Source organism: Tachypleus tridentatus, chromosome 2 (assembly GCF_004210375.1).
Source record: "Tachypleus tridentatus isolate NWPU-2018 chromosome 2, ASM421037v1, whole genome shotgun sequence".
NCBI classification, from domain to species: domain Eukaryota; kingdom Metazoa; phylum Arthropoda; class Merostomata; order Xiphosura; family Limulidae; genus Tachypleus; species Tachypleus tridentatus.
This window is the reverse complement of record NC_134826.1, coordinates 39,859,587-39,878,942: the sequence shown is the minus strand read 5'-3', so window position 1 is coordinate 39,878,942 and position 19,356 is coordinate 39,859,587. Positions and strand designations below refer to the sequence as shown.

Sequence of the window (19,356 nt, the reverse complement as noted above, 5' to 3'; positions counted from 1 at the left end):
AGTTTCATTGAAAGCCCTGGGTTTTGGTTTGGTCCTGAAGACCTCCACGTATTATAACAAAAAAAATTAAGGAGTTTCAGCCCGTGTCTTTTTTAAGAATCTTCTAATTTTTCCCTTTTTAAAACAAATATTTAGTACGATGCCTGAAGTAGTTTTAAAATGGATTGGCGCCCGCCTATTCCACTCAAACAATATCTCTTTTGTTATATTCTTTTACTCTATACATACACACACATATATATGTTCTGACGCCGATTCTGTTTTCACAAGCGTTAAAAGCGAGTTTCATATAATTGATCATCACGTTGCTACTGTAATAATAATTTCCGAAACAATATTATATATATATATATATATATATATAAACACATCTATTTTTGCACTCATTAGCTTAAAGAACCATTCTTTTGCACCCCTAAAAGTTATGTCTACCAAACTCACCGATAGAAAAAACACTACAGAAAACTGCGGAGAATCAAAAATCTAATAACTTCACGGTTTTCTAGTGTTTAAGGATATCACGGGAAGGTAGCGAACAAAATCTTTTTAACTCAAACATAAATATATTGTAACTTCACGTTTATTAAAAAAAAAATCAAGATATGGAGAAGTATACCATTATTGTAGATTGTAAGTTATTAGATGTGCAGATGTATAACATTGTCGTAGATTATAAGTTACTAGATGTGGAGAAGTATACCACTGTCGTAGATTATAAGTTATTTTTCCATTTTTTGCAGATATGTTATTTGCACCATTGTCAGATGTACAAATTAAAACCAGTAAGTTCATAGGAAATTAATTTTGTTATGAGCAGTACCAGTTAAACACACAACAATTCTGGAACATCAATACCAACTTGCTCGTGCTCGTCTCACTGGGGTGACATGTAGCATGGTTAGTTAACGTTGAATCCAAGCTACATCAATACCAACTTGCTCGTGCTCGTTTCACTGATGTGAAATGTAACATGGTTAGTTAGTATTGAACCCAAAATACATCAATACCAACTTTATCGTGCTCGTCTCACTGGGGTGACATGTAGCATGGTTAGTTAACGTTGAATCCAAGCTACATCAATACCAACTTGCTCGTGCTCGTCTCACTGATGTGAAATGTAACATGGTTAGTTAGTATTGAACCCAAAATACATCAATACCAACTTTATCGTGCTCGTCTCACTGGGGTGATATGTAGCATGGTTAGTTAACGTTGAATCCAAGCTACATCAATACCAACTTGCTCGTGCTCGTCTCACTGATGTGAAATGTAACATGGTTAGTTAGTATTGAACCCAAAATACATCAATACCAACTTTCTCGTGCTCGTCTCACTGCGGTGACATGTAGCATGGTTAGTTAACGTTGAATCCAAGCTACATCAATACCAACTTGCTCGTGCTCGTCTCACTGATGTGAAATGTAACATGGTTAGTTAGTATTGAACCCAAAATACATCAATACCAACTTTCTCGTGCTCGTCTAAACTGCGGTGACATGTAGCATGTTTAGTTAACGTTGAACTAAAGCTTCATCAATACCAACTTTCTCGTGCTCGTCTCACTGCAGTGACATGTAGCATGGTTAGTTAACGTTAAATCCAAGCTACATCAATACTAACTTGCTCGTGCTCGTCTCACTGATGTGAAATGTAACATGATTAGTTAGTATTGAAACCAAAATACATCAATACCAACTTTCTCGTGCTCGTCTCACTGGGGTGACATGTAGCATGGTTACTTAACGTTGAATCCAAGCTACATCAATACCAACTTGCTCGTGCTCGTCTCACCGCACTCACGTATAGCATGGTTAGTTATTGCTGAAACCAAGTGTATCATATCCTATAATCCCTATTGTTGAAAACTACTCAAAATGTATTTAAATCAACTTATATCTAAATATAACATGATAATGAAGAACGTACGAAAGCACTTTAGTTTGAAAAATAAAACTGCTACATACATGATAAAGATTAGACAATATTTATGCAAACGAAGTCTGCAAAAAAGGTTTAATATTCGAGATTAAAATTAGAAAGTTATTTAATGGGTTTTTCAAGAGTAAAAGATACATTATGGTATAGTAGGCTCTTCTATTTTATAAGTTTCTATCAGTTATAAAATTCCTTACAAATTCATCCGCAAAAATACGCAGCGAACAATAGATAGATGTATAAAAAAAGAGCTCTTGCGTCTGATAAAAATATAGTTGATCTATCTGAACTCTAGTGTCTTATCTTTATTTCGAGACTTGTGAAAATACTAAAACAAGCTTTGGAAGTGGCAATACGGAACAATTATGCTTTTTCTTCAAATGATATGTTTTTATGTTTTCAACTATTTGAAAACAGATGTGCAGAAGTATACCATTGTCGTAGATTATAAGTTACTAGAAGTGTTGAAGTATACCATTGTCGTAGATTATAAGTTACTAGATGTGGAGAAGTATACCATTGTCGTAGATTATAAGTTACTAGATGTGGAGAAGTATACCATTGTCGTAGATTATAAGTTACTAGATGTGGAGAAGTATACCATTGTCGTAGATTATAAGTTACTAGAAGTGTTGAAGTATACCATTGTCGTAGATTATAAGTTACTAGATGTGGAGAAGTATACCATTGTCGTAGATTATAAGTTACTAGATGTGGAGAAGTATACCATTGGTGTAGATTATAAGTTACTAGAAGTGTTGAAGTATACGACTGTCGTAGATTATAAGTTATTTTTCCGTTTTTTGCAGATACGTTATTTGCACCATTGTCAGATGTAAAAATTAGAACCAGTAAGTTCATAGGAAATTAATTTTGTTATGAGCAATACCAGTTAAACACACAACAATTCTGTTACAGTTTGACTTATCTTTTGATAGAGTGAAGCGAAACTGTTATGATTCGCAGATAAATAACCAATATTCTGAAATAGCCCAAGAGTTGGCAGTGAGAATATTTGTTATTTATATGTGAATCGTAACAGATTCGCTTTACTCTATCAAAGCTGCCCTCCCAGTGGCTCAGCGGTATGTCTGCGGACTTACAATGCTAAAAACCGGGTTTCGATACCCGTGGTAGGCAGAGCACAGATAGCCCATTGTGTAGCTTTGTGCTTAATTCAAAAACAACAACAATTATTAAAGCTTCCTTCCCTCTAGTTTTACACTGCTAAATTAGGGACGGCTAGCGCAGATAGCCCTTGTGTAGCTTTGCGCGAAATTCAAAACAAATCAAACTTTCAAGCTTCAATCTTTTGTTTTTTGTTCCTCCTTGTGTGATAAATGTTTATTTTCCCTACTGATTATCATAGCACAATTCCGACATTCTTTTTATTTGCATAGTAAATATTTCCTTGGCATAGTCCCTTTAAGGGGAAAGAAGTGGTAAAAAAAAACACTTATGGAACCATTCGTTTATTTAACTATATGACGTATAATACATAAACTACTGATTTTAGCGTAATAGCTTTTGGTTTAAGTTCACTTATTATTCCATTATCCATATTCAATTTCAGAGGTATGTGTTTCTTCCGTTTTTTTTAACTGGAGTGCTCTGCTGAATAAACGGTGTTTATCTGTCGCTAAAGTGTTGTTAACTTATTCGTGTCAGTCCGTTCTAGCTGACCTCTGTTTTTGGTCTTTCCGAACTGACAGCTACTGGTGCTGTTACAACAGCTGATACAAACGATGTGATACATTTATCACCTGTGTATAGTGTCAAGGTTAATTAGAGCTGTTTCTATGGAAACTGTTAATGCAAATATTGTGTCTGCCCTTTATTAAAAGTATCAAGGAATACTGGAGCCATTTCTATGGCAGGTGTTTATACAAACGCTGAGTCTATTGTATCTTTTTTTAAATAATGCATCATACAGTGTTGACGTGATGTATATACTGAAATACAAGTTACTGTCAGTAGACAATGGCTGCCTTGAAAGTAAAGGTTTTGCCTATTCGCGTATTTTATAACATAACCAGAGAGCTATTTACAGTATATTTTCTTTATTTAATAATTTAGCAAAACCTCTATGTATGTGGAAGGAAACGGACTAAGTGAAAGAACCTTGAATATTGAGTGATTTATCGATACTCATTTAAATTCTGAACGTGGATTGTTGCATGATGAAAGTATATTTAAGTGTGTCAAACTTAAAGCAAAATTAACTCCAAGAAATGTACAATATTCAATACATAAACGGACCGATCTTTTAATCACAATTCTGTTCAAGAGATTTGACTGTTTCCTTGAATTTTATGCTAAACTACTCGAGGGTTATCTGCACCAGCCATCCCGAATTTAGAAACGATAGACCAGCGAGTAAAAAGCTAGTCAACACCAACCATCACCATTTCTTGGGCTACTCTTTACCAATATATAATGGGATTGACTAATACATCATAATGCTCTCAGAGCTGAAAAGGCGAGCACGTTCAGTGGCGAATCCGTATTTTGCGAGTCCAGGACCCTAACCATAAGGCCTTATCTAGCTCTGTTAAAGATGAAACCTAAGTCTCTGCAGTTACTTTGAAGTACTGCATATTACAGAGTGAAGGTAAGACACTGAGCGTCTCAAACATATTATTGTACAGTGGTTTAATGATTTTATGATATTAAGATATCAGAAATATAATAAATTATTACAATATCTGAACATTTTATATTCGCAGACTATTGCCCTATGAGCTATTAGGTCCTCTTCTTTATCGGAAGTCGGTCCATGTTTTAGACCAGGGAAAGTCAGGTTTTTAGATGCTTGAATGGTTTGGTTTGTTTTGAATTTACCCAAGGGCTATCTGCGCTAGCCGTCTTTATTTTAGCAGTGAAAGACTAAAAGAAAGGTAGCTAGTCATTATTACCCGCCGCCAACTCTTGGGCTACTCTTTTACCATCGATTAGCTGCTTTAAAATCAATTTAGAAGTAAAAAGAATAACAAGAAAACAACAATGAATTTATTTTTTTATTACTAAGCTACAAATCATTAAGTTAAGTTTGTAAATTCGTGTCACTATTATTAGCCAAATAAATCACATTAGTGAGAGATATAAAGGAATTATTCATCTATTCACTTTTGCCGGGGTGAACTAATTAACAACGTATCGGGCTACGAATCGGGAGGCCCAGGGTTCACGCTGCGGTGTTCCTGAACCTAGTCAGTCCTGTAATTCGATTCAAAGACAGAAAAAGACTTTATGACGGACAATGTTGCAAATTGAATATCTTTTCTTTTGTCACTAAAAGCATCTATACCTGAAATTCAAGAGTCTCCCGTTCATGTGTCGCATCAAGTTGAAAAATCAAGTTGAAGTCATTTAAAATTAATAACGAGATCAGTATGTAAAACGTGTAATTATTTTGTCTCATAATAACTATTCGTGTCACAACGGTATGTCTGCGGACTTACACACTAAAAACAGGGTTTCGATACCCCTGGTGGGCAGAACACAGATAGCCCATTGTGTAGCTTTGTGCTTAATTCAAAACAAACAAACTATTCGTATCTTACGACTAGTAAAGTGTATATAGTGATTTATAAATCATTTGCTTTGGAGATTTTCATCAACATTTTCTTGAATTTAGCGAAACCAGGAACGAAATGAATTACAAATTCAAAGTCTGTTTTCAAATAGTTGAATATATAAAAAAAACATATTATTTAAAAGAAAAGCACAATTGTTCCGTATTGCCACTTTCAAAGCTTGTTTTAGTATTTTCACAACTCTCGAAATAAACTAAGACACTAGAGTTCAGATAGATCAAATATATTTTTATTAGACGCAAGAACTCTTTTTTTTTTATATACATCTATCTATTGTTCCCTGCGTATTTTTGCGGATAAATTTGTAAGGAATTTTATAATTGATAGAAACTTATAAAATAGAAGATCCTACTATAGCATAATACATCTTTTACTCTTGGAAAACCCATTAAATAACTTTCTAATCTTAATCTCGAATATTAAACCTTTTTCGCAGACTTCGTTTGCATAAATATTGTCTAATCTTTATCATGTATGTAGCAGTTTTATTTTTCAAATGTAAAGTGCTTTCGTACGTTATTTATTGTCATTTTATATTTAGATATTGGCTGATTTAAATACATTTTTAGCAGTTTTCGACAATAGAGATTTTAGGACATGATATACTTGCTTCAGCAATAAGTGACCATGCTACATGTGAGTGAGGTGAGACGAGCACGAGCAAGTTGGTACTAACGTAACTTGGATTCAACGTTAACTAATCATGCTACATGTGAGTGAGGTGAGACGAGCACGAGAAAGTTGGTATTGATGTAGCTTGGATTCAACGTTAAATAACCATGCTACATGTTACAGCAATGAGACAGGCACGAGCAAGTTGGTATTGATGTAGGTTTGATACAACGTTAAATAACCATGCTACATGAAACATCAGACCTTCCGAGACGGGATCAGTGTCAGCGTTTAGAAAATAGACAATATTTATTTTCACTGAAGCAATGAGTTATATCGGATTGCGTTATACCATTCTTACTTGTCGATTGGGTTGTCTATTGCTGAAAAGGGGATAAAGCTAAACAGGTAAGTATTAGTTTATAATTAGAAACGCGCCCTAAATAACTGGAAATCAAGGTTTACACGTACTCATAAATTGAAGTACTCTGAAGTATTATACCCTCAAATACACGTGAACACATAGAGTTGATAAAAACACTAGTTACCGAATACTTTGAGAAGCTGTAGTCGACCCTATTTTAAAGCCTAACTATCATCGTTTACGAGCTCCTACATACAACAAAATAATATGTCGCATTGAGTATGGACTGATTATATCTGAGGTTATAAGAATAATTCTTTATCTGAGTTCTGGCAGGGAGAATATATATATATGTGTATATAAAACTATGATACGTGAAATATAGGATCACTGTACGCCTGTGCGTACACATATAAATAAAATGACAACTGCTTAGTAGTTCCATTGATCTATTATACATGTAATGACGAATTTAATTCACAGCTCAGATCAAAATCTATAAGCGACGCTTTCAAGTTCACGTGCAAGGCGTTTGATACTCTTTCAGGTTTGTTTCGCCTCTGTACGAAAGGACTTATTATTATGGACGAAATCTAATCCTTTTAGATTTTCACAACACCGACCACAACTCATAGTAGGCGTTTTGTTGATCTGATAATGTGAGAGAAACTGTATACCGGATTTTACGAAACAGAGTTCGGAGCAGGAATCGTAGACGTCTCAGGATGGTCAGCGCGTTGTCGTCTCCTGATTTCCCACCCGTGAATGATGAAACTTTTACGAGAAAACACTAAAAATGCTGATCTAGGGGGAGACTGAACAAGGAAAGGAGTGGCTCGAGGAAATTAATTTTAGTTTAAGTGTTTGAGTCATCGTCTAGCGCTGCGGCCATTGGGACAAGTAACTAATTTTACGTGTTTGTCCGTCTGTGACTTTAGAAATAGCAAACACTATAATGTTTACGGATTTAATAATAGATTATGTTCATAACAATGGGTTCATTCAATTTTAAGTTTTGAAAAGCTAGACGATTTTACTTCAAAATAATTACAAGCTTTCTGGCCTGTCTCTTGTGGTGCAGTTCTGTTTATGAGCTTATTTTGACTTCGTTTGGATAAAAAAACATCAAACGGTTTTTGCGTCCACACCGTATCTCACGCTAATTAAAGTAGACAAAGGTTTAGACACATTTTGCTTAATGAAGAACTATATATTAGTTCGGCACACGCAAACGTATTTTCAAAGCTTTATGCTCATGAAGTGTGATGTCACAACAGTTGTCGGGTCTTATACTTTTTGTTCTTCCTTGAACACAACACATAGAAAACGTTTTGCATAATTAAATCGTCATATTTTTGAAATAATCAGTTCAACATTCAAAATATCTATCTGTTTTAAGCCGTTCACAACAGGTGGCGGGGGCACCTATTGCAGTACACTTAACAGTTTTATGTTTTTGCCTTGTACAAAGTTCGGTGTAATCGATTGATAAAAATTAATTGGCTGAAATAATTCATCAGGATGTTTAATTACAATGCTCATGGTATTGTTGTTTAAATGTTTTGTGACTCCTGAATTATTAGTCACCCACAATTAATTTGGTGCACGAAGTTTAGACGAAAAATAATGTGATTTAAAGCGTCTGGACTTCATACGACAAAGATTCAGGAAACTTTTTTGACATGAATCTGATGCCAAACTAGTGATTAAGAGATTATGTAGAAGGTTAGTCTGTAACATAAGCATGTTATGTATTATAATTTATCCAGGATGAGTCTCCAATTTATTATGTTACGTATTATGATTTCAAATAGCATGAAACAATAAATTAAAATTTAAAAGTTAATTGAATACGGAGATGTGTCAATTTTATAATGTTTGCCATCAAGGTTCTTACACACATTTTTCCTTTTAAATACAAATATATTTTAATAAACAAATAACAATACAATTTGTAATAACGGTTATTATAATACAATTAACACAAATAATGATTTACATACAAAGGGTTTACAAAGTTACAAATAATGTTATGTTTTCTAATGATCTGGAACTTTCTTGATATATTACCAGAGTTCACGATGAGCGAACTAATTCCAAATAACGTAGATACGATCCACTTAACAGGGAACTAGCTAGCTCTGTATTATTCGCTGGTATCATGCCTTTTACAAGCCGACTTTTCACTTCTGAACTTATTGTATACCGACAGTATACCAACAATGCAATAATGTCTCTAGGCGCACTGGTTTATAAACGTTAAGGGGAGGTTCTAGAAATTTTAGTTGGCCCAATAACACGCTAATGTTTTCGTAAAACATATATTGTTTATTCTTATACTCGAGAATTTTCTACAAATTTAGGTAAAAGGCGGGAATTTCGTAATACACATTTAACAGTATAAGTTACATGCATTTTTAAATATATATTTAACGAAAACAAACATTGGTAGGAATGCCCTTTTTCTTAAATTTCGAAACTATACACTTATTTATGTCTAAAACGTGGATAATTTTAAACAAAATGTGATTTTTAAATTTTTAAATTATTTATAGGTATGGTAATTTAACGATTCAGCTTTGAAAATGCATGAACTTGGAACCTAAAAAGGATAACAACAGTAGTTAAATGAATGATTACAAATGATGCACGTTAAATACAAAATTTTGAATAAAACATTTTTTAAAATAAATATCACAGAATTATTTCAATTCATTGAAATTATGTACAAATATTGCATAACTTTATTTTAGTCTCTATAAAGCACTACTTTTTTACAAAGAAGAATATTTGAAAAAAAACAACAAACAATCTACAGTATTTTCACTGCAATTGAAAGAAATGATAAACATTTGAGCAGTTTTTAAAATACTTATACGATAACATGGTGCCTAGGTGCGAACCATAGCACCACAAGATCTGTGTTTAACAACTCCTTCTTGGCCCGGCATGGCCAGGTGGGTTAAAGCGTTTGCCTCTTAATCTGAGAGTCGCGGTTTTGAATCCCCGTTGCACCAAACATGCTCGCCCTTTTAGCCGTGGGGGTGTTATAATGTAACGGTCAATCCTACTATTCGTTGGTAAAAGAGTAGCCCAAGAGTTGGCGGTGGGTGGTGATGAGTAGCTGCCTTCCCTCTAGTCTTACACTGCTAAATTAGGGACGGCTAGCACAGATAGCCCTCGAGTAGCTTTGCGCGAAATTCCGAAACAAACAAACAACTTCTTCCTGGCGATTTTATGAACAATAGACAAGGCAATGTTGCGACGTGTAGACGTATGACTGAAGGTTATCACGAAGATAAGATGATACAATGTCTTTAGAAGTACCCTTGGCTGAAGATTATCGCGAAGATTAGAGAAGGTAGTGTCATGATGAGTAGACTTATGACTATAGATTATCGCAAAGATTAGACAAGGCAATGTCGTGACGAGTAGCCTTATGACTAAAGGTTGTCGCAAAGCTAAGACAAGGTGATGTGGTGACGAGTAGTCTTATGACTGAAGGTTATCGCGAATATTAGACTTTAGAATATTATAATAAGTAGACATGTGACTGAATATTATACAACATGATTTTCCTAAGAAAAGGAAAATATACTGCACTAAACGATGCAGGTTCAGAAAACAGCGTTTTGATGAATGGAACCTTTAATGCTCTCCATGGAAGCGGAAAAACTCGCACAGTAGAGCGTTAAGGACAACAACAGGCTTCGAAACCACACCCCAGCTCATTCCGGTGTAACGCCCTCATTCTCGAAGTGAAGGGTATGGTTACAGAAGAAAATTCTGTCAACCGAAGGTTAACAAGCTTCCAACCACACCTCGAAATCAACAGATGTTTTCACACACACACATAAAAAGTAGAAGAAATTGGAATCGCAGCAAGTCTCGTGATGTATTTTCAACAGATTTTTAGGCCTTTCGTTTTTCTAAAATCTCATCTTGACAGACAAAGTCTGCGTATAATCGAATTGATATAGTACGGGTCAAAGGTAAAAAAAGTTAAAAACATATCTGATTACTCAAGCTTGAGCAAATACACGCATATATATATATATACAGACGTGAAAGATCGAACATACGTTGTATTCTAACTGCTGTTAATGGTTAATTATTTTTCATTTTCTGATAGTCTTGAGAGATATAATTAGTGGTTAATGCAACGTGTACATAACAATTTTATTAAATAGTTAGATGCCAGTGATATTAGCTTATATCCTCATAACAGACAGCCTGTTGTCCGTCGCCGAACTGAAGTTTTTGACTAAAGACTGCTTATAGTCAAAGTCCTTAATTTAATATATACGGCAATATATTCAAATAGTTTGTTTGTTTGTTTTGAGTTTCGCGCAAAGCTACTCGAGGGCTATCTGCGCTAGCCGTCCTTAATTTAGCAGTGTAAGACTAGAGGGAAGGCAGCTAGTCATCACCACCCACTGCCAACTCTTGGGCTACTCTTTTACCAACGAATAGTGGGATTGACAGGTAACATTATAACGCCCCCACAGCTGAAATGGCGGGCACGTTTGGTGCGACCGGGATTCGAACCCGCGACTCTCGGATTACGAGTCGAACGTCTTAACACGCTTGGCCATGCCGGGCCAGTATTTAAATAGGAGGGGTCCTAATAGTCACAACACTTTAATTTATTTAGATAAGAATAGAGTAATTTACTCTATAAGGTGTTTTACCATTATTATTATCATTTGCTATATTTTTGTGCGCCAGCAGTATCAGACATGGGATGCGCGCATACGCCATTTAATTTTTACAACTTATCAGGATCTTTACCAGCTTATCCTCAAACGTTATTTGTTTAATTCATGGTTGGAGTAAATTAATATACGAAATCTTGGACGTTGTCAAATAAATTAATGGAAAGGTTTTGACTTCTTGGGTAAAAAACTGCAATCAGATTTCAAATCGGTGAAGAGATGACGGAACTATGGACTATATGTTCTGCGTGAAAAACAAACTCGGATCCATTCTATGAGCCGATATGTTGCGGATAAAAATCTTGCTCCTGCAAATAAATCCACGTAAGAAACATAAGTGTTCATAACTAAAGGTCTTAGTGATTCTTCGATTGGTCGGCATGTGCCCAGTATTTAGGAACACACTATTAGTAAGATGTTAATGATATAATTAAATATAGAAAGACAGCACGTTGTATTTAGGTATCAATGTTTTACAAAGGGAACGTCTTTAATTAGTTTAAAAATAACTTATCTGCGTTTTGATATTACATTTTCTTTTTATTTAAACAGAACAGAGGCAAAGCTAAGAGAGACTAATTCTTAGAAGGAGTTTCTAAAAAAGTTTAATTTCTGTTAACGTGGTGTTTTAAACGGATAACTTATTACGTAAATCAGAACTAAACAGCAACTTAATGAAGCCAAATATATATATAACATCAATATCGCATGTATTTTACTCAACACATATATATTAATTTATCATCTGTCGCCACAATATAAAAAAAATAGCACTTGCATAGTTTATTCATAAATATAGTTCTTTGAAAGGTTTTGAAACAAAACATTTACAAAGATTTGAATATTTTGATTTAGAATTAAAGCAATTATTAGATTTATTTAAGACATGTTCATGTATATGAAGGACAAATATTGATCAACTGTTCATGACGGTTAGTAAAAATATTTACTGGTTTCTTTAGCGTATATCAAACGTTATCGTGCCCGTGATGTGCAGGTAATCTATAGCACGATTAATTAATGAAAATTCAACAGGTAGTTTTCCAACAGTTGTTTCTTATTAAACCTATGTACTACCTAAGACATAATAAGTTTACACATATTCAGGGATTCTCCATATGCAACCGTTGATAAATGGACAGAAATTTTCCTCACCATTCTCTTTCCAACATAACTGACATTTATAAAATAAATATAACACCATTAACACTTTGAAAGACGCAGAAATTGACTTAGCTACTTATAAGGTGTCTACAATACAAATCTAGAAATAATTTTCTTTTGTCTTGTTGCAAACTAAATTGAGAAAATCTGGACAGGTTTCACAGAATGACAAAGGGAAATAAATGAGTGTGTTAATACCCTGTGTGTGTAGTTCGAAGTAGGTTTGGCTCTGTCCTCGAAGGAGTGATATATTTCAATCGTCGTAAATCATCGTGGAAGAACAATAATCTAGAACGTATTAAAAATGTTTGTACAGATATCATGACCTTTTAGACACAGGACGTAAATTAAAATCTATTCTAAAGTCACTATGGACAATGGAAATGAATGTAATAGACTAAAGTGATATATGTATGTGTTTGTACATAAGAAATAGGTACTGAAATTTACCTAGGCAATACTTTGCTCCAAACAAATACATAGATTTAAACTAAAATCATGTAATCATTGTGAGTACGTTACTTATAAAAAATAATTTCAAAATTCAAGTATCCGAGGCATGACGAGTAAAACATAATAAAAACCTCGATAACCTGAAATGTCATATCGTAACGGTTGACATTCCATAAAAACCTTGATAGCCTGAAATGTCATATCGTAACGGTTAACATTCCATAAAAGCCTTGATAGCCTGAAATGTCATATCGTAACGGTTAACATTCCATAGAAACCTCGATAGTCTGAAATGTCAGATCGTAAAGGTTAACATTCCATAAAATCCTCGATAACCTGACATGTCAGATTGTAACGGTTAACATTCCATAGAAACCTCGATAGTCTGAAATGTCAGATCGTAACGGTTAACATTTCATGAAAAACCTTCATAATCTGAAATGTCAGATTGTAACGGCTAATATTCAATAAAAGTCTCGATAGTCTGAAATGTCAGATCGTAACAATTAACATTCCATAAAAACCTTGATAGCCTGAAACGTCATATTGTAACGACTAGTATTCAGTAAAAGTTCGGATAGTCTGAAATGTCAAATTGTATCGGTATAGCTTGTTGTATCTCAATCTGGTGTTTGAACGATAAATCACACATTTTGGTTTATAGTAAACACATGTTATCAACCATTATGTTTTAACACAATGACTGATTAACAGAAATTCTCTTCTGCTGCAAAAATACGGATGGAGTTAAGTTATTATTGATGCTATATACGGCTATTTACAGGGTGAGGCAGAAGTAAGAAGCCCCAAATATTTTATTATCTATTAAAATATTAATGATTGGCCTCATATTCCTGGTAATAATTAAAATACCTTTTTATAATTATTTTATTTTGTGTAGAATTTTAAGTTTCAATGGTTAAGATTTTAAAATAAATATTGCTTGCCAGGACTTGGAGCAATGTACATTAGTTCACCCTGTTCATATAAGATTGGGCCCAGCATGGTCAGATGGGTTAAAGCGTTCGACTCGTAATTCGAGGATCGCGGGTTCGAATCCCCGTAGCGTCAAACATACTTGCTCTTTCAGCCGTAGGAGCGTTATAATGTGTTGGTCAATCCCACTATTCGTTGGTAATAGAGTAGCCCAAGAGTTGGCGGTGGATGGTGATGACTAACTGCCTTCCCTCTAGTCTTACACTGCTAAACTAGGGACGACTAGCGGAGATAGCCCTCGAGTAGTTTTGCGCGAAATTCAAAACAAACAAACAATCATATAACATTCGAAGAAGAAGCATACATGGAAGGAAATCTCGAAATAATTAACATTATATACTAAAGTAAATTCATGTATATGCATTAAGTTTTGCATCAGCATAAAATTTAAGACAAAAATTGTAAACGAGAGGTTATGCAGTTAAGTTCTGGTTAAACGCTGTAGATTTGGTTTGTTTTGAATTTCGCGTAAAGCTACACGAGAGCTATCTGCGGAAGACGTCTCTAATTTAGCAGTGTAAGACTAGAGGAAAGAGAGCTAGTCATCACCACCCACCGCCAACTCTTGGGCTACTCTTTCATTAACGAATAGTGGGATTGAACGTACATTATAACGTCCCCACGGCTGAAAGGACGGGCATGTTTTGTGTGACGGGGATTTGAACCCGCAACCCTTGGATTACAAGTCGAGTGCCTTAACCACCTGGCTATGCCAGGCCAAATGCTGTAGAAAGTTTGCAAAGCTTTATTTCAAATAGTAGAATTATTTTTTGCTGTTTTTGTATCAGGGCAATTTAAATTATTTTTCTAAAGGTCAACAAACTATATGCAACTGTCAAAATTACTTTTGTTGTTATATAATTCTTTTTGTCAGATATTTTACACCAATAAAAGTTTCTTAGTCATTCATTACAAGAGTAACTGTAAATCACTGCTTTCTTTAATCATTTCGACTGAAGTGTCAAATATAAAACTAATTGATGCTTACGGCCTTCTCTGATTACAGCAAAAATGTTTAATACGAGAAACCCTATCTAAGATTTAATGACGGGAAAAGGAAGCTAATTTACGTATTTCCTTAAGCATTCATTGCATCATTACGAAAGAGCTTTATTACTCTTAATATGAGCCCTTGATAGGACTGGAGAAACCTATAGAAACTTGGTAGATTTGAACTCGTCAAGGTAATAAAACCCCTGGAAACACGAAACTTAAGAATAGGAAATTCTATATTTGAAATTTCACTCGTTGGAATAAACTTACATTTTCTGACATTTAACGTAAATTGTAGTTACAGTTTCAGTTGTTCAATTAGACTTCGCTATATAAATTATTTAGAAACCAACTATTGTTCAGTTTTATGTATTTTGATTTTTGTCTCTAAGTCTGTAGTTTTATTGAATAAAATACTTAACCTGTCGTTACAGTGAAATTTGAGGCAGATTATATATAATAGGTTTGAGAACTTTAATGGCCTGCAAATGCTTGTTGAAAGAAAAGGAGATACTGCTTTAATTTCTCTACTGAGTGAGACCTATTTAGAAACGTTGTTTCCTTTTCTCTCAACAGGCAGTTGCAGGTCATTAAAGTTCTCAAACCTACAGATGTTTAGTCAGTATATGGTTAATAGCATAAGAGTTGTTTATAGGGCTTAGGATAAAACTTATGATTAAAGCCACTCCACAATAGAATTTACAATGTCAAATGAACTTTTATTGAACATTTTATAATGAATGTTTCAGCAATTCCTTCACATCTCTGAATGAACTTAATTACTACCATGAGGATCTGTGTATAACGGTTCCACTGGCTTCCTGTAGCACTCTAAAGAAATGTTTCCCCAAGTGGAAGCCCAAAAAATGGGCCGAAAACCAATAAAAATCATGTTGAATTAATTAAATGATACATTATGCTGAAAGAAGATGTTATCGTTTTTTACTGCAGCGCCGTTTTTCAATCTCCGTGCTAAAGTGGTGGGGAGAATTTTAAAATCATATTTCAAAGCATTTTTATGGGTTGGAGGCCTCATACGTTTTTGCTCACATTAAGAGATCCTAAGATTAAAAAGTTTGGGAATTACTGCTTTATAGCTTCAAAAAAAAAAGCCCAATACACTCACATCACATTCACTTACTGTCTCGAATCAGAGCTGAGCTAAGCCTAAAACAGAAAAGTAAACTAAGTCTCCGAACCAGGAGCATCCTTTATTTTTCATTTACAGAAACTGGCAGATTTCAGCACAGAAGGGAATTTGTTATTTCTCCGTTAATCAAAATGTAGTCTATTCTCACGTATAAATGTAAGATTTTATTATAGAGTTAGCATTAAGAGATCAGCTGATTAACCAATGTTGAAAAAAATCTAAGGACAGTAGCATGTGCAATAGTAATTTTGTTACTTACATTTATATGAAGAAAAACATGTGTGCAGTTACGAAAGAGTTTTAAATATATGTTATCTATATTCCAGCTCTAATATACATTCCTATGGCATAATCACCAAGTAGCGTTGGTTTAGAAATAATTTACAAACAAAATTAGCATATTCTGTTGTTTTCGTAAATAAACAACGTAAATATTAAAGCTTAAGAAATATTTCAACGTAACGCTAAATAGAATTAATACGCTTTGAAACAGAAGAAGTTGCTAATATTTATTTAACTATATTTTTAAAAGAGATACCAGTGAGTTTCTAATTGTTTCATTCGTGTCTCTCAGCTCGCCATTTTGTGAAAGAATAATAACAGAACAACTGGACTGATCAAGATGGCCGCTTACCTCCGAAGACAGTGGACAATACTGTTTGTGATTGCAGAGTTACTGATGGAAGCGGCGACTAGACGTGGAGGTAAGATAACATTTTGAGAAAATAAACAAACCTTGTGATAATTACGTTAAGTCACTAATTTGGCAAACATTCTGTATGTTCATTTTTTTAAATGATTCTTATCATCCATAATTATGCGCCACTTACTTATAAGTATATCAGACAATATGAGTCTAGACGTTAATTGCTTTCCTTCATCTAATTTCACAACATATATAAATGTATATATGTTGCATGTTATTTCACTGAAATTTTCAAAAATACAGTTTGGCAGATTACATAAGCGATAGTGATTGTGCCACGTTCCTGCGGTTTTCTCCATCTCATTTCCTTCTGATAAATTATTTTGTTATTTTTTTTTTTCAAAGTGTATCAATAGGAGAGAATAGCAGTCACGATTTTCTACGCTGTTACTGACGGGTGGTGGTACAGAATATCTTGTTTACTGACGGTAGAGGATTTTCTTGAGGTGTGGGTCATATCGATTGATTCCGTTGCCAGACCGAAGGCGGTAGTCTTATGAAATCATAGATGTGCTCTACAAATGTTTCTCAAAAGAACTTTCTTAAACAAAGTACTGGGAAGCAAATCTCGTTATCACAACGGAAAATAATGGATAGCATGTTCAGCTATTATACCACAGTAATAAATTATGCTAAACGTTTTTAGGTACTAAGTTAGGACAATAAGTTGAGCAAAACGTTTTTAGGTACTACACTACAACGAAAAATTATGTTAAATGTTGACGTGCTACATTACAACGATGCATTATGTGAAGTATTTGGTACTACGTTACAACGATAAGTTATGTAAAATGCTATAGGTACTGTATTACAGTGGAAATTTATGTAAAATGTTTAAAGTACAGCATTACAATAATAAAGTAGGGAACATGTTTTGTGTACTAAACTACAATGATAAGTTATGCTAAACAGTTTAAGTACTATATTAGAAGGCGATAAATTATGCTAAAAGTTTTATATTACAAGACAATAAATATGCTAAAAGTAATATACAACAAGACGATAAATTATGCTAAAAGTTTTATACTACAAGACAATAAATATGCTAAAAGTAATATACTACAATACGATAAATTATGCTAAACGATTTAGGTACTACACTACAAGACGATACATTATGCTAAACGATTTATGTGCTATACTACAAGACAATAAATTATTATAAATATTTTCAGGCCTTATAACGACAAGTTATGTAAAACATTTTTAGGTATTATATACTGCAATGATACACAATATAATTTTAGGTACTGATTTCATAATGATGAATTATGTAAAACATTTTAATACTATATTACAACATAAAGTATGACAAAAGTTTCATGCACTATATTACCATGATAAGTTAGCCAGAACATTGTAGTTATTTCAACTGTATTACTCTTTAAATGATTGTCAACACTTTTATTATGGCTGAGAAAGTTCAATGTCAAAAGTTAGAAAATTTTGAAACTATTAGAATCAAATAATAATAATACAAGTCACGATTATTTTAATCATGAGCAAACAAGTAGCTTATTTCTTTTGTATGTTGTCTCTTTCTTGAATATTCCTGTAAAGTTGAACTTCTAATGGTTATAGTTAGTTACAAGAGTAACCTGAAACTACAGCTAACCCACAGTCGTTTCGTTCCTGGAAACTCCATTTTTTCGAACAAACTTTCTGAATACAGAATTCTGATTTGGGAGAATCGTATGGAATAATATTGTATCCAATAGGATATCTACACCAACTTATAAATCGTATACATATACATATATATATATATATGTGTGTGCGTGTTGTATATAAGATTTATTATTTCAGTCGTTTCAGCGTTAAACATCTATTAAACGTCCAAAGATTTTTACGGAGTGTTTTAAGCTGCATTTCTAGGATAAATTATTTCAAAAAACAGTTTAAAATGCCATACTTTTTAGACCTTTTCTAACTAAATATAGTACTATGTATTCTTAAAGTGTAATAAATAATGTATTTCTTACTTTTATATCTTCGTGTCCGTTGTCGGGAAGACAAATATGCGCATGAGAATATTTAAGTACAATAACTACAACTATTTATAATTTATCAAAAGTCGTTGGTTAGCGTTAAACTATAAAGAATGAGCCTGAGATAAAAAGAGAAATAAAAACGACATGAATAATCTTCACAGATAACGAAACTTGACGTGTTTTCTGTTGATGCATTTGATACCGCAGAACCAGCAAGAGGTGATCGAATCTACACAGAATCTGTAATTTTGATGTCCCCAGTAAAAAATAGAATAATGTTATTTTCTTGTTAACAGTATTTTAAGAACAACAGTGTGCCTTTAATAAAAGCGTAATTTAATCTTGTGAAGTCAGTGTTCTGTAAGAGCGGGAAGTTGTTATTAAACGTATTCCTTTTGTATACATCAATAACATTTACGAAAGGGCAGCATTTTCTTTCTGTCGAGCCGCGGTATGGCCATACAGTAACAATTTTCTGAAACAATATGCCTTAAATCGAATATTTCCAGATATATAAAATAATTAAGCGATCCAGTTTGCAGGAATAACTGGCCGTAAGATAAAGAAAAATGAAACGGAAACAGACTCACTCGTACGTAGTTTAGAAAAACATACGCGTGTATCAATGCAGTGGTGTGTCACCATCGATGTGAACCTTGCCGCCACAGGCGACATGTTTAG

General features: G+C 33.8%; 1 protein-coding gene across 2 annotated transcripts in view; it reads left to right on the top strand.

The window, feature by feature from the left end:
* LOC143241298 (latrophilin Cirl-like) overlaps window positions 1–19,356 on the top strand; it is a 121,484-nt gene that overhangs the window by 26,311 nt on the left and 75,817 nt on the right. For both annotated transcript variants that reach the window (XM_076484765.1, XM_076484766.1), the window contains exon 2: window positions 16,553–16,682. In XM_076484765.1, the coding sequence (XP_076340880.1) occupies window positions 16,601–16,682 (82 nt within the window). In that variant the 5' untranslated portion in view covers window positions 16,553–16,600. The remainder of the gene's footprint in view (window positions 1–16,552; window positions 16,683–19,356) is intronic.